This window comes from Camelina sativa, chromosome 11 (assembly GCF_030686135.1).
Source record: "Camelina sativa cultivar CO46 ecotype springtype chromosome 11, ASM3068613v1".
In the NCBI taxonomy this organism is placed as follows: Eukaryota; Viridiplantae; Streptophyta; class Magnoliopsida; order Brassicales; family Brassicaceae; genus Camelina; species Camelina sativa.
In genome coordinates, this window is record NC_141890.1 from 47815657 (window position 1) to 47837116 (window position 21460).

At 35.5% G+C, this 21460-nt stretch overlaps 3 protein-coding genes across 3 annotated transcripts; 1 reads left to right on the forward strand and 2 right to left on the reverse strand.

The window, feature by feature from the left end:
* The first annotated feature begins 335 nt into the window (after positions 1–335).
* LOC147935553 (homeobox-leucine zipper protein REVOLUTA-like) lies at positions 336–5727 on the forward strand. Its single transcript, XM_087473344.1, has 18 exons — positions 336–1389; positions 1720–1882; positions 2004–2077; positions 2174–2264; positions 2358–2453; positions 2530–2643; positions 2723–2806; positions 2888–3043; positions 3134–3208; positions 3294–3400; positions 3487–3661; positions 3745–3933; positions 4017–4097; positions 4184–4318; positions 4403–4743; positions 4830–4938; positions 5087–5236; positions 5314–5727. The coding sequence occupies exons 1-18, from the start codon at positions 1157–1159 to the stop codon at positions 5467–5469; spliced, it is 2529 nt and encodes an 842-aa protein (XP_087329470.1). The 5' UTR covers positions 336–1156; the 3' UTR covers positions 5470–5727.
* Positions 5719–9186, reverse strand: LOC104726658 (uncharacterized). Its single transcript, XM_010445570.3, has 3 exons — positions 7908–9186; positions 7019–7689; positions 5719–6933 (listed from the first exon to the last, which is right to left on the reverse strand). Exons 1-3 carry the CDS (start codon positions 9020–9022, stop codon positions 5912–5914), a joined length of 2808 nt encoding a protein of 935 aa, XP_010443872.2. The 5' UTR covers positions 9023–9186; the 3' UTR covers positions 5719–5911.
* Positions 9187–15971: 6785 nt separating this feature from the next.
* On the reverse strand, positions 15972–20780 carry LOC104726660 (E3 ubiquitin-protein ligase WAV3). Its single transcript, XM_010445572.3, has 2 exons — positions 20123–20780; positions 15972–18263 (listed from the first exon to the last, which is right to left on the reverse strand). Exons 1-2 carry the CDS (start codon positions 20339–20341, stop codon positions 16356–16358), a joined length of 2127 nt encoding a protein of 708 aa, XP_010443874.1. The 5' UTR covers positions 20342–20780; the 3' UTR covers positions 15972–16355.
* Between the last annotated feature and the right edge of the window lie 680 nt (positions 20781–21460).

Consider the following 21460-nt stretch of genomic DNA (forward strand, 5'->3'; position numbering starts at 1 on the left):
TTTTGTAAGTTTTTCGAGATATAATAATTAGTTACGCACATGAAATTTGTATGTTGTGTAATTAAAAGATATATTCTTTGGTAGAACTGTCACAGATATAAATAAAATTTACACGAAAAAAAGAAAAGAAAATAAATATAACTCCATAATAAATGAAGAAAAGCGAGAAAGATGTAAAACTGTAAATGGATTCCTATATTGTCATATCAGAAAAACAGTAGGGACAACTTCGTAAATGATCGCCGTATTTTTATTTATTATTAATAATATAAATAAAATTAAAAAAAAAAAAAAAAAACGCACCACTTTTCTTTTTCGCTGATGCACAGCTTGTCGGTTTGCGTGCAAATCCTCTGTTTCTCTCTCCCTTTTTATTCCTCTCTTCTTCTTCTTCTCTCTCTCTCTCTCTCTCTCTCCCTCTGTTCTAAAGTTCACCAGAGCAAAAACACACATCACTTACTCTCTCTCTCCTTCACTTTCTCACAAAACCCCCACTCTCTCTTTCTTTCTTCTATTTTTTTTAAAAAATTTCCACTTTATAAAGTTTATGTTCTTCAGAGTCTTGAAAACCTTTTTTTTCAGCTACAATTGTACTAAATAATGTTCATGTGTTTCTTCTTCATTGTTCCCAAGTCTTTTGTTTCTGTGTCCTGAATTCTGATATAATGCTTCTTTAAGTGAAAGAGTTGAGTTGACATCACCACTTCCTTTACTAGTCTTTCTCTGTTCCCAGAACATCCAACTCTGTTTCTTTCTTCTTTTGTTTGAGTTCTTTGTTCTGTTTTGTCTTGAAGAATCTTTAAAATTCTCAGATCTTCTGAATCTCTCTCTCTCTTTTTTTTTTCTTCTCAAACTTTAAACTTTTTTTTTTTTTTTTTTTTTTGACAAACTCTCTAGTTTCCACATGTCGTTGGTCTTTCGCTACAAGCCACGACCATAGAATCTTCTTTGTCTGAAAGAGCAAAAAAAAGAAAAAAAAAGAATTGCAATTTACGTTTCTCTTAAGCATACGACGACGGACTTTCCTAAGACATCAATAGATTAATTGAAGAAAGAAGAAAGAAGAAGAAGCTTGCAACAGTATAAAGTTTAAGACTTTGGAGTTTTTTTTTTTTTTTTTTTTTTTTTTTTGTTGAGGGTCGTGAAAAAAAAAATTATGGAGATGGCGGTGGCTAACCACCATGAGAGAAGCAGTGACAGTATGAATAGACATTTAGATAGTAGTGGTAAGTACGTTAGGTACACAGCTGAGCAAGTTGAGGCTCTTGAGCGTGTCTACGCCGAGTGTCCTAAGCCTAGCTCTCTTCGGCGTCAACAATTGATCCGTGAATGTTCCATTCTTGCTAATATCGAGCCTAAGCAGATCAAAGTCTGGTTTCAGAACCGCAGGTTTTGCTTCTCTCTCTCTCTCTCTCTCGTTGCTTCTATTAATACTTTTTTTTAATTAGGGATTTGGAATTTGATTGTATTGTATTTTTATAATCTTTGTTATAATATTCAATGGATATGAAAGACTACTTTTGTTGCTGTTGTGATTCAATTCTCCGACACAATTTCCTGTTTTTTTACTAAAGGGTTCCGTTGAATCTGTCTGGTAGATTTGGTTATTGGTTTTTTCTGCTCATTAGCTTGTACTAACTGTTCTTTTGACTATATGTATGGTTATTGTGTGATGATGTCTAATCTTTGGCAGTTTTTGTTGTTGTGTGGTTTTTTAAGGTGTCGAGATAAGCAGAGGAAAGAGGCGTCCAGGCTTCAGAGCGTAAACCGGAAGCTTTCTGCCATGAATAAACTGTTGATGGAGGAGAATGATAGGCTTCAGAAGCAGGTTTCTCAGCTTGTTTGCGAGAATGGATATATGAAGCAGCAGCTTACAACTGTTGTATGTATCTTTCTTTTTATCATATATATGTTCTTAAAATAACTGATTGTTTTAGCCTTATCTCTATTCAATAGGTAGCTTGAGTAATAAACTTATTGACTTGTTGTTGTTTTGAATTCAGGTGACCGATGCAAGCTGTGATTCTGTGGTCACAACTCCTCAGCATTCGCTTAGAGATGCAAATAGTCCTGCTGGGTAAAGTTTTGTTTTGGTTTTGTATTGCCTTTTTTTGTTTTCTAATCTTTTTTTTCTTGGCCTTATTAACTTATTTTTTTTTATTTTTTATTTTAGATTGCTCTCGATCGCAGAGGAAACTTTGGCAGAGTTCCTATCCAAGGCTACAGGAACTGCTGTTGATTGGGTTCAGATGCCTGGGATGAAGGTTATACTCGTCTCCTATTGTTACTTATGTGTTTTTTTATCTATGGCAATATGTGTAATATTGAAATGTGAAATTTGATGTTGTGTGTTTTAGCCTGGTCCGGATTCGGTTGGCATCTTTGCTATTTCGCAAAGATGCAGTGGAGTGGCAGCTCGAGCCTGTGGTCTTGTTAGTTTAGAACCTATGAAGGTAAGAAAAGGCTACTCTTTTTTTTTTAATGCTACACAGATTCGAGTCAAAATGTTTTCATATTGTTTTCTTGCAGATTGCAGAGATTCTCAAAGATCGGCCATCTTGGTTCCGTGACTGTAGGAGCCTTGAAGTTTTCACTATGTTCCCGGCCGGTAATGGCGGCACAATCGAGCTTGTGTATATGCAGGTGAGTGTTTTTCCTTTCTTTTGGATTAGTTTTCTATCTCTTAACACTTGACAATGAATGAAAAATGCCTTTTGGTCAGACATATGCACCAACGACTCTGGCTCCTGCCCGTGATTTCTGGACCCTGAGATACACAACGAGCCTCGACAATGGCAGTTTTGTGGTATGCAACTCTCAGTGTCTGTATAGTGCATAAAAAAAAAAACTTCAGGCTATTGATGTTTTTTCATGTATCTTTTTGAAGGTTTGTGAGAGGTCACTTTCTGGCTCTGGAGCTGGGCCTAACGCTGCTTCAGCTTCTCAGTTTGTGAGAGCAGAAATGCTTTCTAGTGGGTATTTAATAAGACCTTGTGATGGTGGAGGTTCAATTATTCACATTGTCGATCACCTTAATCTCGAGGTAATTAGATCTTTGCAAAAGGACATTTTGTGTTTACTTCCTTAAGTTTCTTAAAAAACTAATTTAGAAATATCTGTTCTTGCATTATAGGCTTGGAGTGTTCCGGATGTGCTTCGACCCCTTTATGAGTCATCTAAAGTTGTCGCTCAAAAAATGACTATTTCCGTGAGTATATATGTAAAAAAATTACTTTGAAATATGACTGATTCATATGCATCATCTAATGGTTGAGGTTTGGTTCATGTTTTAGGCATTGCGGTATATCAGGCAATTAGCGCAAGAGTCTAATGGTGAAGTAGTGTATGGATTAGGAAGGCAGCCTGCGGTTCTTAGAACCTTTAGCCAAAGATTAAGCAGGTACTTCGATCATGAGCTATAAAATCTAGTTACTCTTTCCTCTCTTTGCTTTTTGACATATTTATCTGTTCTTGGTTTTCTTGCAGGGGTTTCAATGATGCAGTGAATGGGTTTGGTGACGATGGGTGGTCTACAATGCCTTGTGATGGGGCGGAAGATATCATCGTTGCTATTAACTCCACGAAGCATTTGAATAATATTTCTAATTCCCTCTCGTTCCTTGGAGGCGTGCTCTGTGCCAAGGCTTCGATGCTTCTACAAGTATGTTAATGTTCCTAGTTTGTTACTTTTCCTTTTGTTCATTTTTAATGGCTGAAATTTGTGTTGTTTGTTGTCTCCTGTAGAATGTTCCTCCTGCAGTTTTGATTCGGTTTCTTAGAGAGCATCGATCCGAGTGGGCTGATTTCAATGTTGATGCATATTCCGCTGCTACCCTTAAAGCGGGTACCTTTGCTTATCCGGGAATGAGACCGACGAGGTTCACTGGGAGTCAAATCATAATGCCACTAGGGCATACAATTGAACATGAAGAAGTAAGGCTTTCAAAGTCTTTACCTGCTGCGAAAATATAATTTAGTGTTCTCTCGCTAATGTATTTGGTATTGTTATGCTTCAGATGCTTGAAGTTGTTAGACTAGAAGGTCATTCTCTTGCACAAGAAGATGCATATATGTCCCGGGATGTCCATCTCCTTCAGGTATATCACTTCTAAGTTCTAACCCAATGTATCTTGAAGTTTCTCTCATTCCAAAGTTAAACTGACCTTAATGATGTATGGTATAGATTTGTACTGGGATTGACGAGAATGCTGTTGGAGCTTGTTCTGAACTGATATTTGCTCCGATTAATGAGATGTTTCCGGATGATGCTCCACTTGTTCCTTCTGGCTTCCGAGTCATACCAGTTGATGCTAAAACTGTACTTGTCTTTCCTTCATCACTGTTTTTTTTCTTTTAATTAGAGATTCCCAAGCCTCATATATTTTTACTCATACTGTCACAGGGAGATGCGCAAGATCTGTTAACCGCTAACCACCGTACATTAGACTTAACTTCTAGCCTCGAAGTTGGTCCATCACCAGAGAATGCTTCTGGAAACCCGTCTTCTTCTAGCTCAAGCTCGAGATGCATCCTCACTATCGCCTTCCAGTTCCCTTTCGAAAACAACTTGCAAGATAATGTTGCCGGTATGGCTTGTCAGTACGTGCGGAGCGTTATTTCATCAGTTCAACGTGTTGCAATGGCGATATCACCATCTGGGATAAGCCCGAGTTTGGGGTCCAAACTGTCCCCGGGATCTCCTGAAGCTGTTACTCTTGCCCAGTGGATCTCTCAAAGTTACACGTAGGTTTTAATGTTTACTTATGACCCGTTCTTATAAACCTCAAGCTTATCCATGATCTCTTAGGTTAATATTTTTGTTTTTTCAGTCACCACTTAGGCTCGGAGTTGCTAACGATTGACTCGCTCGGAAGCAACGACTCGGTACTAAAACTTCTATGGGATCACCAAGATGCCATCTTGTGTTGTTCTTTAAAGGTATGTGTCCTAAAACAAACTAAAATTGGTTTATTCCTTTTCAAAATTTGGTTCTGTTTTTGGATCAGTTATTTCAGTTGGTGTCAGAACTGTTATGAATAGAACACCTGTAGTTTTAGATGTATAATGTGGTCTGGTCATGTTGCAGCCACAGCCAGTGTTCATGTTTGCGAACCAAGCTGGTCTAGACATGCTAGAGACAACACTTGTAGCCTTACAAGACATTACACTCGAAAAGATTTTCGATGAGTCTGGTCGGAAGGCTCTCTGCTCCGACTTCGCCAAGCTAATGCAACAGGTAAAAGAAAGGAAAAATTCACCCATCTGCTGATAATGTTTACGATTCATTACCTGAAAATGCTCTTGTCTCTACAGGGATTTGCATGCTTGCCCTCAGGAATCTGTGTGTCAACAATGGGAAGACATGTGAGTTATGAACAAGCTGTTGCTTGGAAAGTGCTTGCTCCATCTGAAGACAACAACACTTTGCATTGTCTTGCCTTCTCCTTTGTAAACTGGTCTTTTGTGTGATTCTCATTTGCTAGAAGGAAAGACTAATTAAAATTTACATTAGAGAACTCAAATTTTTGGTTGTTGTTTAGGTCTCTGTTTTGGTTTTTAATTATTATGATCAAATGTTACTCACTGTTTTTTCATAATGTATTTGGTTTTAATGAGTGAGTAAAAAAAAGAGAGCAGATCAATCTCTCTATATATGTGTAGGGGATGATGATGCTGTGACATTTTTGTTTTAGTTATAAAGGGGAATTAAAACTAAGGTTACAACAACATTGCTCTTTTGCATTTGACAGTTTCACTTTCACATCCCTTGCTATATATTTAATCCCTTCAGTAATAATATAAACTATTTAGAAAAAAACAAAGAATCAACAAGAATTCACAGATGTAAGAAAGAAAAATCACAGCCTAATAACTTTTTGTTTTTTGAGTCGGCCGTTTAATAGAAAGATGTTCAGAATCTCATGCATCTAGCTGGTAAACCTGTCTGATGATTGACGGCAACAATCTCGGAGACATTGTTGCAACGAAGAACATCTTGACCAAGCTTAGCTCCTGCAGCTTTAAGACCTTTAAGAGAAACCGGCATGTTAAAGAGGTTGAGTGACGGGAGCTTAGAAAGCGGAGGGAGTTTCTGGTTCGGTAAGAAGTTTCTGAAATCATCCATAAGCAAAGGAACTTCGAAATCGGTTTTGTTGTGTTTCACCACATTGTCTTTAGCAGCGATGTGAGCTCCTGGTTCCATGTGGTTGGTTGAGAAGCTTGACTGGTTAGGGAAGTTTGGGTAGAGACTAACGTATCCTCTAAGGTACATCATGTCGATTAAGAACTTCTTCCAAGAAGCTTGCCAACCGTTGGTTCTTGATTTCGGAATCTGGACAGGATTAGCTTTGGCGTTCTCAGTGAACCTCATGTTCATATAGACGTAGAACTCTCTCCATTGCTTTGGGAAGAAAACGGCTCCCCAACTGCAAGGTAACTGGTGAAGGTAAGGTGTGTGAGGATGGATTTGTTTGAAGAAATCTGTTGGGTTCCATTTGGGTCTCTCTTTGACGACTTCAACGATTTTAGGTGTGTAAAGAGAGATGGAAGATAGTTCCGGGAAAGAGACTTGAGGGTCGTAGTGGTAAGCCAACAGAGCGTATTTGATCCAGAGGAAGTAATAAGGAGAGACTTCAATGTCATCTTCAAGCAAGAGACCAAAGTCATCATCAGAAGCCGGATACCAACTCTCGCTCACAGCTCGGATTAAGCCTCCTTGGATGATTCTTCTTCTTAGTGTTTTTGGTCCGTGAGGCCAATCAAATGTGCTCACTACTTTGATCGTCTCTTCATCCACTTTGCTATCCATGTTGAAGCTGAGAGATATTTCGTCGCCAAGGTAGTATGCATTGCTCAAAGACCTAAGCAATCTTAATAAAGATTGAGCTCGGTTTTGCGTGATGATATTCACTGAGACTCTCATCTTATTCCAGTCTGCAGTCATATAACAATATTTTGTCAGTTCAAGTACGCAAAATGGAGAAAGCCAAATGCAAAGGCAAATGATAATGACACTTACTTGGCAATGCTGTTGATCTTAGATCAGCCATCCATAGAACCTTGGAGAAAGAAGCTCTCGGAAGCAAAACAAGCGCGGTGCCATTAAGATTTGTCTCGGTAGCCATTTTCAAAGCTTTCTTAACATTAGGATCAGCATCAGCAACAGTAATCACCACACTTGGGTTATGAATCTTAATAAGCCCTTTCATGCTCGAATACACAGCTTGAAACACAGGCACCTCTGAGTTAGACACACCCAAGATAGCTCCAACTTCCAAATCAAATATCTTGAATCTCCTCTCTTTGCAAACAACCTTAGGCCACTTCAAAGCCGAAGCAGCATCCTCACAAGGACAGAACTTCCCACCGGATACCGCAATATACGCCTTTTTACCAACAGTACCTCTGAATTTTTCAAGCAAAGGACCAAGCGCTTTCACTTCATCGATCGAATGAGCGTAAAACAAAGCGTCAATCTTCTGAGGATGCATCGCAGCCCATTGAGTGATGTAACCAGTTGAAAGCGCTTTCCACCATTGGTTGTCTCTCACTTCAACAATGTTTTTGAAAATCACAGTTGTCTCTGATACATAAGCTAGCCTGTGTTCACTATCTCCCCATGTCTCCTTATCATTTGGATCCACTGGTAACACAAACGAACCTGCATTTCTATATTTCTGTAGCTGATAACTGCAAAACACACACACACAAAACAAACAAAAAAAATCAAAACTTTTTCTTACTCTCATCATTAGAATTATTAATCCTAATTATTATTTTAGTTAATCATATAACAAAACACGTGATTCTAAAGACGTTACTACAATTATTCAAACATTGCCTTATCCTACACTCAAGAAAATTCAAATTCCCGAGAAATCGAGGAACACGAGACGAGAGAGACTAACCTCAGGTGAAGATCTTCACCAGTAGAGAATGTGAATGGCTTCTCGATGAACAAAGCTTTAACGAGCTCCGCCGATAAGAACCACGAGCTTGATAAGAAATCAACCTGAAGGATCCGATCTAAGGTGATGTCGTAAGCCGGATCAGGCAAGTAAAGCCCCGCTTCCTTAGATCTAAACTTCCTATAGCTCGGAAACGTGAAGTCCTTTTGCCGGAATGGCAAAATCCTTCCGATGCTTCCCAAAACGGAGTTCTCGTATTTCTCAGTTCCGGCGACGTGTGAGAGCATCTGAAGCATTTTTTTCCCAGGGATCATATCGTCGTCGAGTATGTAAACCAGATCCGCTTCCGTTTGAAGCGCGATCTGGAATCTTCCATAGTATTTGAAGTCGTAGTTTGAGCTGATGAAGCTGATACGAGAATCGTTGTAGCTCTCGGCGATTCGCCGGAGAGATGCTTCGTTAGGGCTTCCGAAGGCCAAAACCCAGACATGGTGAAACGGCAGCGTTTGGTGGAGGAGCGAATCGAGCTGAGCGCAAAGTGTTTTTCTCTTGAAGTGGTTTAGTATCACTGTTACTTTGGGCTTATTAGGCCCATTTAAAGCCCATTTTGATTTCATCTTCATCAACTCTTGTAAAGTCTCGGACCCAAGGTTCTTCCTCTGGAACCCTAAAACGTCGTCGTATAGCTCTCTCTTCATCTTGATCATTTGCTGATCGTTCGATTTCTTCTGCGAGAAATCGATTTTCTCGTACTCGCAAACCTCCGCCGGAGAAACCACCGTCGGGAAACTGTCCTCCGATCTAAGAAAAGAGGCGGAGTCTTGGTAGTGGCTGACGACGTGAGGTGTGACGATGTAACTACGCACATTATGGGCCCATTTAGTGGCCCAAGTGAAGTCTGGCTTGGCCCTTAAGTCAATGGAAGGACTCATGTAGTAGAGAAGTCCGGTGGCGTAGACGGCAAATGCGAACTGAAGACACGTCAGCGCCGTCACGAACTTGGCTGAGTTGAGTTTCCGGCTAGGTTTTGGTTTGCCGGAAGAGTATTCTCCGAAGATGCTCTCTATATAATCGCCTCCGCTGCTTCTCACAGCCGGTGGTCGTATAAAACCCATTTTGTCGGGATCCGAAACCTTATTATAGAGTAGAGTGAGAGGAGAAAGAGAAATAAAAATGTGTTAAGTTGTGTTCTGTCTCTGTGTAAACTGTTTAGAGCAATGTGTATATATATGTAGATGAACAAGACATATATATATATATATATGTGTGTATATAAAGTGAGATTTGTGGGTGAAGAAGCATTACATAAGGAGGATATCACATGGAGTAAACGTTCATTAAGAATAAAGTAAAGTGTTAAAAACAAATTTCATTGGTTGAATATGTTATTAAAAAAGGATACCGTTAGATTTTATAACTTAGTAAATTGTTTTTTTTTTATTATTCAAGAAAATATGATTATATATATATATATATTGTTTTTAGAAAAAGGATATTTAGGACAACACTCAACGGAAAAAGCCGGGTTCATTGGCGTATAAAAGGGTTACCCTTGCATTTAACACTTCCATATGCTATGTTTTTTGTTTTTTCGTTGGCAAATACAATATTCAAATGGCTTAAGAACAATATTTGTTGTGAAGTCAATGTAACTTTCTCTATATGAGTTGGAGAGTACAAGAGTTTAGCTCAACCAAAACTCAAAATAGTTCAAAAGCTTAACTAAAATTAATGTGCTCACGCAGTGTGGAAAGCAAAAAAAAAAAAAAAAAAAAATCAGTTTATTCATCATATATATTATGTAAAGCATTAAAAGATAGATGCAGCCTAATCGAGAAGGAGAACATAAAGTATATTACCTTTGTGTACATGATCGAGCGTATTGTGAGAGAATCAAGCCTTTTCTTCTTAAACAATCGATCCACAAGATATATTATTATGCTATTATATTGGTATAGATTCTCCTTGAATAATTTTGAAGTATAAAGAGTCTTAAGAATCCACCAAAGAAAGAAAGAAAGATTTGAGTAGAGAATGAGTTATTCAAAGTTTTAGAGTATAAAAAAACATTTTATAACAAATGTCTCGGCCAAGCGACTGTTTGACTTTGCAAATTGCATGTAGATACGTAGTTGAACTTTGCAGCAATTTGCTACCTTTTGCATATATTATACTAGCTTCTTTGTTATCAAAATATTCTAAACTTTAATTGGAACTTAGCCGAACATTTTACCAGAATTTTTCCATTTTGGACCGATATACGTAAATTAAATAGTAATAATAACAAACAAACAAAAAAAGTAGAAAAGGTAAGTAATAATTTTCTTAAACCCGTGGAGTTTTATTTTTATGTTCGTACGTATATTTTGATTTGAGAGCCTAGTCATTTTTTTATTAGATGAATATTCTTTTCTTCCATGTGCAATTGTATTTCATTTAGATCTGGTAACTAAAACCGAAATAGTTTTCTCCAACATATTGTTTGTTGAACTAACTGTACTTAAAAATGTCAAAATAAAGGGAAATTATTCTCACTTCTCTAACCTAGCTAAACTGATTAAAACGAAAATACGTTTTTTGGATAATTATCATAGAGATATTTTAGACATACACTTTCTCTGTATAAAGACTTTTCAGGCACATTATATTTGGGTGTTGGTGCTCTTATGACCCATTACACCATCTATCAAGTGATCGCTCAGTTTTTCTATGATGCTGCATTTCACATGAGTGCTTGTTTCACTTAAGATTATTCGTTTTGTCTCATAGCGCAAGATGGTCAGATTCTGAAAATAAAGTAGCAAATGATATTTATATCCTTACGATATATCAAACCAAAATTTCAAAACATATCAGAACATTGTTTATGTAAACTATAACATTTTCACCGTAAGCATTTCAATCCATGTAAAATGACAATATTTACATTATGTTTTCTTTGGATTGTACAAAAAGATTAGTACATTTTGTTCTTCATCATGTATAAATAAATTTTATTAGTCTCTCTAATCCTTGATTAATTATTATTATTAAATCTGTTCATACTTCATACTCGTAGTTTTTTTTGTTACTTAGATTACGAGTTTTGAGGTCGGTCACACATGTGTGACTTTAATTAAGAATATAATTATCCTTCATCACCCGATCCACATACCGTGAACATGATTGCTACCTTTTTCTTTGACGTCGATTGCTTATTTAGACTCATTTCAGGTACATTTATATACACAAAATCAATAATACGTGTACGATACATTTATAAACACAACTAAATACGTATTCCAATATGAATGCATAGGATTTTTAATTTCTGTTACAGCTACAATAACTAAACTAAATACGTATACGATTATATTTCTATTCTCGGAGATTTAATTACCCATGTGATTTTTGCACTTTCCAAATGAAATTAATGTAATTAATTACTAGAAAATTATTTCATATAGTATATTTTACTAATAAAGAAAAATTAAACTTTTTTTAATCTTTAAAAAAAAAAAAAGAGAACCCACCATACTACAGCTACTAATACCATTTACTTATTTTTTTGGTTTGGTGTAGAAAGGATGATTTTGAGCAGCAGTTAACTAAGTTTGGAGACAAACCAGACCAAAAAAAAAAAGAAATCTAACGAAATTGATATATGATGCTCGGTCTCTCCAAAAATAGGAAATTTTTGTATTTTCCGAAGGAATTGTAATTTGACTTCTCATGAACCAACTCTTATTAGTTATTACGACCAAGCAGCTTCGTTGTTCCATTGTACCTAATATATGTGGACCGACATATAGTTATGAACACGAATGTATAGTGTAAATTACTTATTAGAACTTCACCAAACTTAGCTCTTACTGTTTGTCAACTTCATAGTGTCAACTACACCACTTTCTAATGTGTGTATACACCCATGTATATATGTATTTCAAAGTCAATGTACAAGTGGTTATCCAATTTGCTATTATTAAATTATAATTTGCGTTTTTGCTGAAAGGTTTGATTCATCTCAAATATTTTGATATCAACTTATAATTTTTGCTGAAGTCTTCATACATATGCATGTGAAACTGTGAATTCATATATAACTTACTGCGTTTGGTTGACAAGAGTGTAAATACTTATATATGGATGAGTAATATAAACTGATGTCAATAAACAACAAGCTTGTAACTTCTCAAGATAATCATTATCTATAACTACAAATAATATCTTGTCTTCTCAAGAGTGAACTGTTTTGTCATTATCTATAACTACAAATAATATCTAAAAAAGGAAAGACTTACAAAGAGAAAATATGGAATACGTACTGTTGGCAGACCAAAAAAAGCCACCGAACCAAGTTGATGCATCATGCATGTAAAGAAAAAAGAGAGTTCTTAAAAGTCATTTCTGAAATCTAGAATCTAAATAGTAAGCGTGAGCGGAATTCGCTGATTAATTAAATGTAAGCATGAATGATATATAGAGCTATAAGCAGCAGAACGAGAATAATAGGATTAGGATAAACGCTAAGCGTCGTCACATGAACCGTTCGCATTGGCGGCTTATGAGCTCATCATATATATGCAACGAGGAAGAATGCCCTCTTTTAGGTATCAAGTCGAGCCTGAAAAAAAAAACAACAAGCCAAACACCATTCATACAAGACAATGGAATATACAAATAAAAAAGGTGATAGATATCATATCAATATACAGATGTTCGGCGTTGCGACGTATATTTTAGAAGATAAGTACTAGACACGATAGGTACAGACTTATAAATTGTCAATTTAAAACGTACATAGAATAATCTCTTGTTGCCATCTGAAGGGTCAAAGCTAGTCTAACGACTTGATATCCAATTGTTCTAAAGTACGACTATAAATATATCAAACTCACTTGATCAATCAAAGCTCATACCAAAAACTTTTCATATCTATTGACTTATTTCTCAAGAATTTTCTTATGTAAGATTCCATCAAATTAGGCTAGTTTCAATATAGTCGTTGAATTATTTAGCCTAATATAAGTTTTTCCTTGGTCACACTATGGTCCTCCAATAACATTAAACTTACCTTTCGACGAAACAGCCTTATATTGAGGATTATCTCCAACATGGTACGCATGACCATCAAAATTTTGGACTACAATATTAATAGTTAAAAAATTTAGATGGATACAATACTTAGGTGATGTTCCTTTCGTAAACGAGACGCAATATTTGGATGCAGATGCATGTTATTATTTGTTTAGTGACAATTAAGAAATGAACTTATTAGTTATTTGGATGAGTTTTGAAAACTTCTAAAAAAAAACTGAATTTCTGGATGAGTTTTTTTGGAGAGTTTGGTAAAAATGCAAAATCTCATTTTTTTTGCTAAAACCACAAAATCTTATTTTCCGTAAAAACCGCAAAATCTCGTTTTCTCGCCAAAACCGCAAAATCTCATTTTTCACCAAAATCGTAAAATTTCATTTTCCCGCCAAAACCGCAAAATCTCATTTTCCCGCCAAAACCGCAAAATCTCGTTTTTCCGCCAAAACCGCAAAATCTCGTTTTTCCGCCAAAACCGCAAAATTACATTTTCCTGCAAAAAATACAAAATTTTATTTTCTCACTAAAACCGCAAAATCTTGTTTCCCGTCAAAACCGCAAAATCTCGTTTTTTCGCCAAAACCCCAAAACCGCAATATTACGTTTTTCCGTCAAAACTGCAAAATCACGTTTTCCCGTCAAAGCCACAAAGTCGCGTTGGTCTTTTACATATACAATTGTATCCAAATACAAATATCAACTTACAAAACAAACATAATTGCATCCAGATACAATTTATGGACACATGAACCAATAACACAAACGAACATCATCTAGATGTTGCGTCTAGATACTATATCCATATATTATGTCTAGTTCACCAAACGAACAGGGCCTTACTAAAAGAAAAAAAAGAAATCGGACTATGTATATATCTAGTCCTTCCGACACATCTTTTTGCTTGGTTGTGTTGTAGTTGGTGATGTTCGGGAAATATCAAACAATGGTATTCCAAGAGATAGTTAATAAGACCATCTCCCTTATCCATATATGATAAAAGGGAAGTACACAATATTATTTTGTAGACTATATAATTTTAATAAATTGGTTACAAATAGGTTATAGATTAAGTTTTATATTATTTGTATAGTCTGGATTTATTGTTTCCAAAAATCTTAAAGAGAATATTTTAAAAAATCATTTAATATCATCTAACTTACCATATTAATTTCTTTTATTAAATTATTCATCAAATAAAATCCTTTGATTTTAAAATAAAAAATATACAAATTTTGTATAAAATAAAATTTAACAATTATTATAGCACGGATACTTATCTAGAATCATTAACAATATAAAACTTACAAAATAAGTGTCTTTTTTCAAGTCATCATATTTAACATATGATTTTATTGCATAATATTTTATCCAAAATAGCTTTTAGACTCAATCACATAAATTATATTTTATAAAAAAATACAATATAAATAAAATAAATTTCAACCAGTGCTCTATCACGGGTCTTAATCTAGTTTGTGTATTATTAGATAGTGAGCTTCAAAATGATCTATGAAATATTACCATAATCTATCATTGTATAGGAAGATCTGAACAAAAACAAACGTTTCCGTTTTAGTTATTTCTTTCCATTTTAGTTTTGATTTCAGTTATATCGGAAGACAAGAAAACAAGACGCAGTTAAACTTAATAAGATTTTTTTTATATTTTTTTATTGATAAATAAACTAAGCGAATAATTGATTATTCCAATGCGGCCATTCACTAGTCGAGCGGGATTTAGTGAAGGAAATAGTTTTTAAAACTCGACTGGCAGAAAAATTCTTGTTTATTATTCATGACATAAAATTCTTCAATTGTTTTTTTTTTCTTAAAATACTGTATAAAAATGCTAATAAATAACTATTTGACTTTACAAACCAATATAAATACTTTTGACTTAATTGAGAGAATTTGGAGGTAGATCTTGAGATCCAAGAACACAGGCTAGCTTCAGCACGTGAGCAAGTCGCATATCGATTTTAATATAGTCTTCAGTTTTAAAATACCAAACCAAATTTATAATACGCACTGAAAAGATTATAGAGAATAATATGATTACTCATATATACGTTTGTGTTGTGGGGATAAAAAAAAAAAAGAATCACTTAGGACGCGTTTGTGGAAGTCAACAAGAAAAATTCAGGACGTTTATGAATTGTGATCTTTGGTCCATAGGATGTTGTTAACAAATACTAAACCAAGTTCTTTTTTGCTATTACGATTCAAACTATACAAATGTAGTTGCGTTACAGAGGTCCACTAATTGGGAGAATTAAGGCCCATAATTTCTCTTATATATTACTTACTCATGTAAGAATATGAATTTTTAGGGAGCAAAAGTATATATATATATATATATATATATAATATTTATGGGAGAACATTTTTTCCACAATCACAACTCACACACCTATACCCACCACCAAACACATTTAGACCACAAAAGAAAAAAATATAATGATGATAAAGTATAGGGCTGGGCAAAATAACCGATAACCAAATAACCGACCGAAACCGAACCGAAAAAAACCAAACCGAACCGAACCGAAATTCTTCAAATACCCGAATGGTTAGTAAAAATCTATATCCAAACTAACTGAAACCGAACCGAACCGAACCGACAATTAAATGGTTAACCGAAATATCCGAAAACCTAGAAGATATCAAATATTATATACTTAATATTATGCAAAACTATAAAATAAACTTAAAATATAAATTATTTCTAGATTCAAAACAATTAAATATTTTAAATAATCAATATATGTAAATGTTATTATTTTGAATTTACAAAGTTAAATACTATTTTGTAAAATTGAATCCATATTTTTCCCTTTTTTGTATTTTTGTTATTGTATATTTGATTAATTTTGGTTATATTCGGTTAGTTTTGGTTATATTTGGTTTATTTGGTTAATGTTAATATAATTTATGTTAGTTATGGTTATTTATTTAAATAACCAAACCGAAACCGAACCGAACCGAACCGAAATTTCAAAAATATCCAAATGGTTACTATATTACTATATCCAAAATAACCGAAACCGAATACAACCGAACCGAAACCGAATGGTTAACCGAATGCCCAGGCCTAATAAAGTAAAGAAAAAACAAAGCCACTCTTGCTAAAAATGCCAATATATATTACCTATATAATAAGCACAATTGTCCCTTTTCCTCCTTTTTTTTTTCTTCAACCCCACTAAAAACTAATAATACTACTTATACCCCCAAAATTTAGAAACTAAACATAAACTACCCTTTCCCAATTGAAAAACAAATCGTACTATTAAGAGAAAACACCAAAAAGTTAAAAACGAGGGAAAATTTGAAAAGTCCATAATGTCAAACCCTCCTTTTATCCTTCCTCCACCAATCACCTAGGTCTTGGTCTCGCCGGGAAACTGAGAGCTTGCCGTAGTTTCCTCTGAGTCGTGGACGGACTCGGATTTGAACTAGCAATAGGCATTCCGAAAGTCATTGTCTGAGAGAGGTTCACCATATCCACCATTGATTGCGTCTGGTAAGAAGTCGTCGTCGTATCAGTCATGTCGCCTCTCGCTGTAGCTCGCTGCCACGAGTGCGAGCTTAGACCGGCCAGCACGTAAGCCCTACCCGAAGACTCGTATACTTGACGGCTCGCCATTCTATCTTGCGTCTCCTTCAGCTCTGCACACAGTGTTACACACAATGGATCTCCAGCTCGACCTGACACAGACTCCGTCAGTATCCCACGGCAAGTCTCAAGAACCGACACAGCTTCAGTCAAATCACCGCGTTCGGCTAAAACCCTAGCTTCAGAGATTGCTTCCGCTGCACGTAATCGGATTCTCTGTCTGTCAACTTCAACTGACACCACAGGTCTTCTGTCTGCCATCGAAATCGGCCTGAGAATCTTTACTTCGCCGGAACTATTCAAATCAACAGTCTCTTTTGTAACCGGGTCTCTGTAAACGCATCGAACCTTGAGTAAAGACATCAGATCTGAAACTCCATCAACAATGGGGATATCAAGATTCACCAAGAAGTTCCTCTCTTCCTCTGCATAGAGATCACCAACTGCGATAGATCCGGTTCTTGAATTCGGACCGTTATCAAACTGGTAGCTTCCAGCTTTAACCGATCCAATCCTCAACAGATGATGAACGCACTCGATCTTAACGCATAGCTCTTGAACAACAACGCTAAGAAGACCTCCTATGCATTGAGCGAATGCATCTTGTATCACCGTTTCAGACTCTATGAAAGAAAATGTACCTCCGGAGTTTTCTGCAATGGAATGCATCGAGGAAGCATCGTGGTCTGTACCAAACCCGAACGCGTGAACTGGGATACGGTTTCCGTTGATCTCTTTAGGAAGAAGGGCTTTGTAATCCGTTCCTCTGGAACCGGTGGGGCTAGTCATAGTATATGTATCTTGACCATCAGATAACAGCACGATGCTCGATACCGGGTTCTTGAATCTATGGTCGATCAAAACTTTTGCACCTTTCTTCAATCCCTCTGCAATGTTAGTCCCTCCGTTTGAGACCAACGAGTTAACCGCTTGCAGTGCTTCTTGTTTACCAGTCTCGGTCATGAGACGGAGAGGGAAGTTACGGCGTGCTGTGGAGGAGAAGGATATGACAGAGAGACGGTCGAACGGGCCAAGATTCTGAATCACAAAACCCATTGCTCGTTTCAGCAACGCCAGTTTTGTTCCCGCCATGCTTCCGCTCACATCAAGAACCGTGACTAGATCGACAGGAGCACGAGAAGAAGACGAATTTGAAGACGACTTTGAAGGAGCCTTTAGATTGATCAATACAGCAAAATCTTTAAACGAAGCCGATCTAGCTACTTCTGAAATCTCTGGATATGTTTTAACTTCCAGTGTCCCACTAACACCGGGTTTAGACTTCTCCAAACCAGATTCAGCAGAAGGGTCTTGATGTTCCAGAGCCTCATCATCATTAAAAACCGCAGGCTCGGTGTTAAAGATCGAGGAGACCCTTAGACTGTCAGGCCGTGAAGAAGCTTGAATCGGGGACGACCTCCTTGGAGGTATTGACATCCAGGCATTGTCCCTTGTTTGATTTATCGGTTTGACACCAGATTTAGACTTAGCATTAGGGCTCTGGACAGGGATCTCATTCCATTTCGCGCGACAAACAGGACAAATCTGGTTCCCGTGTTTAACATTCGTAGTGATGCAGTGGAAATGAAACGAATGAGAGCATTCCGCTGTAAAGATTGCATGGCCTTGCCCTGCTTTCATCGCCGTCAAACATATCGCACACGTTTTCTGCAATTTCACAAACCAGATGGTTTCAGATTCTGGACAAAGATTAGTTGGAAAGGAGAATTGAAACTTTAAAGAGTATGGTATCCACGTAATACAGAGTCAGACAGGTCATTGTTGTAATTACAAGAATCCAAAGAAATCTGACATAGGTGAGTTTGTGTCATAGTCTCTGAGATATTTGTTTCTGTTACTATTACCCTCTATTATTGAATGATGGCATAAAAAGAAGAGCAAAACATTAAAAAAAAAAAAGAAGATGGAATCTTTATATTTCCATAACCTGCAAACAAAACAAAAAAAGTCTCAGAGACTTGATGAGCTTAAATATTAGGTTTAGTAGTTTTGATCAGTCAAAAACATGGTTTATTCCCTAGAAGATAGATCCTGGAATCTTGATCAAAGTAGTTTGGAATCTATCAGGTCAAACAATTAAAAGAACAATGAAAAACAAAAGACTGGGAAAGACAACGGACACAGCTTTATAAAGTTAAAGGACTGATTTAACCAGATCAGTAATCAAAAGATTGTTTGGGCAAATTCAACGCCAGAAAGATTAAAGTTGATAAAGAAAAAATATAACAATGCAAAGCAAAGTTAAAGAAAGTGTGAAACTTTAAAAGAATTTAACTTAACCTAACAAATATCAGGGTTACAACTAACAATTATCTTGGTTAGGATTTAAAAACAGCAATTTTAGGTGAACTAGATGTAAACCAAAATAAAGTAAAATGTTATACCAAGAATAGAATAGTTTACTAGATTAAGGAGAATATCTAATCAACAGTAGATTCAGAACACTAACAAGGGTATCTTTCAACAATAATTAAAAAGTTGAATGCAAAAAAAAAAGCAACAAGAAAAAGATTAAAAAAAAAAAAAGGAGATTGGTCCTTGAAGTGCACTTGACTATTGTCAAAAAAAACCTTTATCCCCACAGTGGCTCCATTTGCGGGAGTTGATAATTACATGACAACAAATTTGTTCATATTTCTTCTCAACAATACCAAGAAAAATTTACACTCAAAAACAAAACAAAAAAAGAAAGAAAGATAGAAAGAAACAAAAGGCACTATAAACCAGGGAAAGAGACAGAACAAATAGAACCCCAAAACCCAATCTTAAGCCAGAGCTGTAATGTCAAAATCTTGATGAATAATATAATGAATGATTCGAATAATATGATACGATAAAGTTGGTTTTGGAGGAGAGACGTTTACACAAATCCCTAATCTTACTAATCACTCTACATATCCATCCCTATTTAGCCCTATTAGACATTATTACTTGACCAGAAAATAAAGTTTTGTTTTTCTTTCACCCCAATAATTTCAAAAAGGTCAAAACTTAGCAAGTCTCAAAAACAACAAAAACCTATTGACAAATTGTAGGTTTTAGAAGACACAAAACATATGAGGGTCATAGGAGTTGAAAAAAATACACACATCTATCTAATTACAAATTTTAAAAAAATAAACAACTAGTAGTAAGATCATTTGATGTGCGTGAAGATCCAAACACTTTTTAGAAAAAAAGAGAAATTAGTTGAAAGATTAAACAAGTAATAAAGTTGTATAATTAACAGCTAGTTAAAAAAGTGAATTAAAACTAATTGTTTAGAGTTCCAAGAAAGATTAGCCCTTTGGATTTGCTGCTTAACCAAATCACACAAATTTGAACCACACAAAGATCCGGCGATCCAACGGTGACCCATAATCCACAAAAAAAAAACCAAACTTTACCATTTTTTTAAATATAAAAACACAAATTTTGGCAGAAAAATTCAACCAAAGAGATAAAAATGTAAACTTTATGTCAATTTCAATAATAAGTGAGGAAACCCACAAAAGTAAAAGACAAACCTTTGAAGAGGATTTGCTAATGGAGCGAGGCAATCGGAGACCAGAGGAAGAAGGAGTCGGCGTAGTGGGTCTTGGAACCATCACAGGAGAGAGTGAAACGGCGTCGTCTGATCTTCTTAAAGGAGAAGAAGAAGAAGAAGAATCTTCTAACGTTTTGGGAACGTATAGACATAAATTGAGACCTAAAGCCAACTTTGCTTTCCTCCATCTGCTTCCCATTTCTTTTTTATTGCACCAAATCACTCCAACAAATAATGAAATTGAAAAGGTTTTGTTTTTGTGAAATCTGAGAATCTTCTTCTTCACTTGTTATCTATTGCGTAGATGATTTTGAGCTAAAGAAAGAAGAAGAAGAGGATTGGGTAAAATGAATGAATGAGTTTGCAAATTGCAAAGCTTTTCTCTTGCGCGGAAGAGAGAAGAAGAGAGAGAGACGGTGGAGAAGTTTTTGACCTTTTTTTTATTATTTTCTTTAGGATGATGGATGGATGAGTGAAGGGGTACTTTGGTCAATGTTTTTAATCATGAAAACTTGGGATTATACCAAAGTTAAATTTGACCTTTGATTTTTTTTTTTTTTTTTAATTTAATTGGTCAGATACGACTTTTTACTTTCTTCATTAATGGAGTATTAGTTGTTTTCCTAATGTTTAAAGATGTTCTTAATTACAGATACCAATTTGGTTTTTGATTTGATTACGCCGCTTTTACTTTACAGTAATTTTATTTATTATTGGTAGATTCAAATAGTAGATATACGACATCGTTTTTGGTAATATCTGATTTTATGGAATTGCGACATTAAATATCTTCCGTGTGTATATGATGAATATGACATCATATATTGACAATTTATTACAGTAACTTTATTGTCAAAAATCTAGTAATAAAACTTGTATTCCAAGGTATGAATTTGGGGTTAGAGAAAAAAATAATAAACTACAAATTCTACATGGAAGCAAATAATACTATTAATTTTTTTTCCCCTTATATTAGAAAGTGACCTGATATATATAAATTCGTAGTAGCGTTTGATTAGTTCTCATATACCCGAAAACAAGGCTTACCGTGAAACTTGTAAGATTTTAAAGGCATGGCCGTTGAAGTAGTTGGAAAATTAATCAATGCATGTCTTATGTATACAACAAAATCTACTAAATCAATGAAGTTGTTGACTTTACAAAAAATTAGCTACCTTGCTTTATTTACTTTTTTTAGCAACTTCACTACTATTTACCTATTCATTTTCCAATGTGTCAAGTAATTTGGTTTATTGGTATTTTATTAAATATAATTCGTATATTGCATTCTACAATCTATATTTCTATATGAACTTGA